Source organism: Galeopterus variegatus, unplaced genomic scaffold, assembly GCF_000696425.1.
Source record: "Galeopterus variegatus unplaced genomic scaffold, G_variegatus-3.0.2 Scaffold3126, whole genome shotgun sequence".
Taxonomy (NCBI): domain Eukaryota; kingdom Metazoa; phylum Chordata; class Mammalia; order Dermoptera; family Cynocephalidae; genus Galeopterus; species Galeopterus variegatus.
In genome coordinates, this window is record NW_007729237.1 from 211674 (window position 1) to 217063 (window position 5390).

A 5390-nucleotide genomic window follows, 5' to 3' on the forward strand; every position below is an offset into this window, starting at 1 on the left:
TTGTGCCTGCAGGAGAAGGCAGAGGCGCTGAATACGTGGGCACTTGAAGTCTCCCGTCCAGCGCCATCTCAGGGACGGAAGCCCTGTCAGTGCTGGGAGGTCCCTGGGCACCCCAGTGTGGGGTGGAGCTTGGAGGGCGGTGACACTGCCAGGAACTTGGCAGGATCAGCAGCGGGTAAGGCTGCTGGAGTCCAACATGCCCTCCTTTCGTCCCCTTAATTAGAAATGATTCGCTCGGCCACGCCGTTCCCTCTGGTCAGCCTCTTCTTCATGTTCATCGGGTTTATCCTGAGCAACATTGGGCACGTCCGTCCCCACAGGACAATACTGGCCTTTGTCTCCGGCATCTTCTTCATCCTCTCAGGTGAGTTGTATTGTTTCCCTTTCGTGAACTCTGGACTTTTGATTCAACTCCTACACGGCTCTGCTTTGGGGTGTCCTGGTCATGACTGTGGGTCAACCCGTGACACTGGAAATAGGACAAGCTGAGTCAGTAACCTGGGAAAAGCTGGGTCAGAGCAGGAGGAGACTTCTGGTGACCCCAGGCCCATCCATTACCTTCCGGAAGAGCAGCAGAGGCTCCAGAGTGGCTTGACAGGCCCACCCTGGGGCACAGCTGGGAAGGGACCCAGGGCTCCCTCCTGACTCTGCACTTCGCCACCACTTCCTTTTTATTTCCCACGGATAATGAGCATTCATTCCTACTTTTGAAGAGGCCACGTCTTCGTGGTTTTGTGTAAAAAACATGACTTTGAAATATGGCCCCTGCACCCCACCCCACCCCCGCCGTCAGCTATCCCTGGGGACTGCTACTGTCCCCTTCGTTCTCCATTTGTACCCTATACCCTGGGCCCCCTTTCTACATGGCCCTTCTTCCTATTGTTTCCCTTTCGTGAACTCTGGACTTTTGATTTAACTCCTACACGGCTCTGCTTTGGAGTGTCCTGGTCATGACTGTGGGTCAACCCGTGACACTGGAAATAGGACAAGCTGAGTCAGTAACCTGGGAAAAGCTGGGTCAGAGCTGGAGGAGACTTCTGGTGACCCCAGGCCCATCCGTTACCTTCCGGAAGAGCAGCAGAGGCTCCAGAGTGGCTTGACAGGCCCACCCTGGGGCACAGCTGGGAAGGGACCCAGGGCTCCCTCCTGACTCTGCACTTCGCCACCACTTCCTTTTTATTTCCCACGGATAATGAGCATTCATTGCTACTTTTGAAGAGGCCACGTCTTCGTGGTTTTGTGTAAAAAACATGATTTTGGAATATGGCCCCTGCACCTCACCCCACCCCCGCCGTCAGCTATCCCTGGGGACTGCTACTGTCCCCTTCGTTCTCCATTTGTACCCTATACCCTGGGCCCCCTTTCTACATGGCCCTTCTTCCTGGACTGACACCAGGCTGTACTTCATTCATTCATTCTTTATTTAGGTCATTTACTCGTTCATTCATTCATTCATTCATGATATCTACCCGGCCTTATTCTGGGGGCTGGTATTGCTCCCTACAGAAAGATCCGTGTAATGGGGACATAAACAAGTAGACAGGAAATAGGAACACGGTGTGGAAAGGGCTACAATCATGGCCATCAAGGACCGCTGTGGGGTCCAAGAGCAGTGGTTGAAACTTAGACCGAGGGTTGGTATCCGTGTAATGGGGACATAAACAAGTAGACAGGAAATAGGAACACGGTGTGGAAAGGGCTACAATCGTGGCCATCAAGGACCGCTGTGGGGTCCAAGAGCAGTGGTTGAAACTTAGACCGAGGGTTGGTCAGGGAAGACCACCCGGAGAAGGCGGGCCAAAGGGCGAGCAGGAACTAGGCAAGAAGTGAGATTGGGGGCGGGGAGGGGGCCTGGAGGGAAGAGAGAGGACGCGGCACTGCGGGAACTGAGCCTAAGCACGACTCATCACAGCAGGCGTGAGCAGAAACGTAGTGGGAGGTGAGACTGGGAGGGCAGCGAGGTCATCTTATGAATTTGGGACTTTAAGAGAAGCCTCAGGAGGATTTTGAGCCAGGCATGACATGATCAGATTTAGATTTTGGAATGACCCCTCTGAGGACTGGAGCGGGGGAGGGAAGCCATGAGTCGGGGGCCCAGGCAAGAGGCTCTTCCAATGGTGCGGGAGAAGTGACGGCGGCCCAAACTGGGGGGTGACGGTGGAGAAGAGAGACATGAGAGAGTTCAAGTGACATTTGGGAGGTACACTCAAGAGGACTGGGACTAGACTTTCAAGGGGAGAGTCAGGGTGAGCCCCAAGTTCTCACCTGGGCACCAGGTGGATGGTGCCTCACGTCATTCTTGTAGGGATCACAGGAGAAGGGGCAGATTTGGGGCAAAGATCATAAGTTTAGTGTGGGAAGTGCTGAATTTGAGGTGCCCATATGGCCTCTAGGAGAAGGTGTCCAGAAGGCTGCTAGAGGGGAGGGTCTGGAAATCAGGGGAGCGAATTGGACCAAAGATTTATACTTGGGAGCTATGAGCCTGGAGAGCAGGAGAGGGAACCATGGACATGGATGAGATTTGTAGAGTGACAAGGAAATACAGTAAATAAAGGCAGGCTCTTTTTCTCCTTCAAGGTAACCTGCGCTTTTTCATGGAGACCTTTTCTTTTGGAGATAATGACTCAAGCCAAAGGAGTGATGCTCAGGGCCCATGTTTTAGGTGCCCTGGACTGGTTGACTGGGGAGGGGAGGCTGGGGGAGGAGATGCTTGGATGGAAGGTGAGTGGATGGATGGATGGACGGATGGATGGACGGATGTACGAAAGGAAAGAAAAAAAACAGCTGTTGAGCACCAGGCATTCTGATTGCCGCCCGACTCCCAAGTCACTTCAGGATCCTGTCCCCAACATTTTCTTGTCAACATAGCTTGGGAGCCAAAGGCAGTCAGAGTGCCTGGTTCCCCAAAAGTCATTCTTTCATTCTCCTTCCTTCCATCCATCCGTCCATCCACACACCAACCCATCCTCTTTTTCATCCATCTGTCCATCCATTTTTCAATCTCCCCATCAACCCATCTTCCATCCATCCTTCCATCTATTTAATCCATCCTTCCACCCTTCCATCCATCAATCCCAGAAATATCTATTGAACACCCACAATGCCATCGGTCCGACCTTTGCGTGGTGATATTTCCTCCTAGTCCAAGAGGTACAAACCCAGGTTTAAGCTCTTTCTTTACTTTTCCTTCTGTGAACTTCACAACAGCCCAGGCTATACAGCAGCGTCAAGGCACCTGACATTTTTCAGCAGTGGGCTACAGGATCAGAAGTCTAGGACTGAGCTAGGCCACATGAAGTTGTGTCAATGGTAACAATAAAGAGGGTTCACTGGGGGCAGCAGGGATTCAAACATGGGTTATGTCCCGAGGAAGGTTTGAATCACATCTAGTTTCCTTTAACATTCATCCTTCAAGATGCCCCAGTTTCATAAAATAACGTGAATGGAATTGAACCTGAACAGCTCAAAACAGAGTAATTAATTATGTCTTGATTCAATTACAGTTATTAATTAATGGGACTGGTGCCTGGGGCAGTCATTTGCACAATGGCAGTAGGAGTTTGGGCCCCAAAGGCCTCCTGATTGAGTGCTTGCCAGAATCTGGACAAACTCTCTTTACCTCGCCTGCCAACAGATCTCAGAGAGGCCACACCCTGTGGTCAGCGGGCTGCACAGACCACGGGCCACATTTGTTGACTCCACAATGATGTGTACCACTCACCACCAGTGACAGGGATGGGAGGCCCTGGCTACCTCTGCTGAGGGGGCCGATGTTATTCCCCAGTTTAGTAAAAGCCACTTGCCAGCTCAGTGGTTCACACCCCTGGTTCACGTTGGTGTCACCTGGGGAGCCTGTAAGAAACTACAGAGCCAGAGCCCCAGCCTTGGCCAAGTAAATCACAATGTCTGGGGCTGGGTCTCAGGCACGTCTGTATGACAGGTGTGGGCAGCTGGGGGCAGAATCACTGGGCTTAACCCATGGCTCAGGAGGGTGGTTGGACGGGGAGCCATGTTACCTGCAACCATCTGAACCCAGAAGGTGCTGGTCTAAACAGGGTCCTCAGGAACGACGCTCCTACTCTCCCTTGCACTCCAAAATGAGTGCACTGTTAGCACTAGGCCGGCTTTGTGCCCGACCCTCAGGGGAGGAGACCCCTGTGCTGAGTGTCCCCTTCCCTGTCCCCTGCCCAGGCCTCTCTCTCGTGGTGGGCCTGGTGCTCTACATCTCCAGCATCAATGACGAGATGCTCAACAGGACCAAGGACGCAGAGACCTACTTCACCTATAAATACGGCTGGTCATTTGCCTTTGCTGCCATCTCCTTCCTTCTAACAGAGGTAAAGCCCCTCCCACGTGCGGGGACAGGCCGGGTGGGGCTCAGCCGGGGAGGAAAGCACAAGCACCCCGGACCCCCCCTTCCTTCCCTGCTTCACCCCCGACATGTGTCCCTCTCCTCCTTCCCGGGTCTCCCGCATCCGGGACCCTGCTCCTGTCCCCACGGAGCCCTGGCGTGGCGGTGTCCCGGGCAGCCCCCGGCGGTGACTCCGCTGTGCCGTCCTGTCCCTGCAGAGCGCCGGCGTGATGTCCGTGTACCTGTTCATGAAGAGGTACACGGCCGAGGACATGTACAGGCCTTCGACGTGCGGGGACAGGCCGGGTGGGGCTCAGCCGGGGAGGAAAGCACAAGCACCCCGGACCCCCCCTTCCTTCCCTGCTTCACCCCCGACATGTGTCCCTCTCCTCCTTCCCGGGTCTCCCGCATCCGGGACCCTGCTCCTGTCCCCACGGAGCCCTGGCGTGGCGGTGTCCCGGGCAGCCCCCGGCGGTGACTCCGCTGTGCCGCCCTGTCCCTGCAGAGCGCCGGCGTGATGTCCGTGTACCTGTTCATGAAGAGGTACACGGCCGAGGACATGTACAGGCCTCACCCCGGCTTCTACCGCCCGCGGCTGAGCAACTGCTCCGACTACTCGGGCCAGTTCCTGCACCCGGACGCCTGGGCCCGCGGCCGCAGCCCCTCCGACCTGTCCAGCGACGCCTCCCTGCAGATGAACAGCAACTACCCAGCCTTGCTCAAGTGCCCCGACTATGACCAGATGTCGTCGTCTCCCTGCTGAGCCTGGGCGCCGCCCTCCCGCCGCTGGGGTCAGCCAGACAGCCCCTCCCGTCGTCCCCTGCCGGCCCCTGAGCCCCAAGCCCGTGGCTGACCGCCCCCGGCCGCCCCTGCCTAGCTGGCGTCACTTGTCCTGTGTCCTCTCGGTAGCTGTCCCGGCCCCGCGGGAGGGGGTTGGGGGTCTGGAGCCAGAGGGAAAGCTGATTGGTCGAGAGCATGGGGAAGCCCCGCCTCTCGAGTGCCAATCAGGGCCGTGACTCCGGGACGCCCGCGGCTCCCG

General features: G+C 56.0%; 1 protein-coding gene across 1 annotated transcript in view; it reads left to right on the forward strand.

Annotated features, from left to right (window-relative positions):
- The window catches only part of CACNG5 (calcium channel, voltage-dependent, gamma subunit 5), an 8063-nt gene extending 2912 nt beyond the window's left edge, over positions 1-5151 (forward strand). The window contains exons 3-5 of the mRNA XM_008584011.1: positions 224-364; positions 4192-4337; positions 4857-5151. Of these exons, the coding sequence (XP_008582233.1) occupies positions 224-364; positions 4192-4337; positions 4857-5114 (545 nt within the window). The 3' untranslated portion in view covers positions 5115-5151. The remainder of the gene's footprint in view (positions 1-223; positions 365-4191; positions 4338-4856) is intronic.
- Positions 5152-5390: the final 239 nt, after the last annotated feature.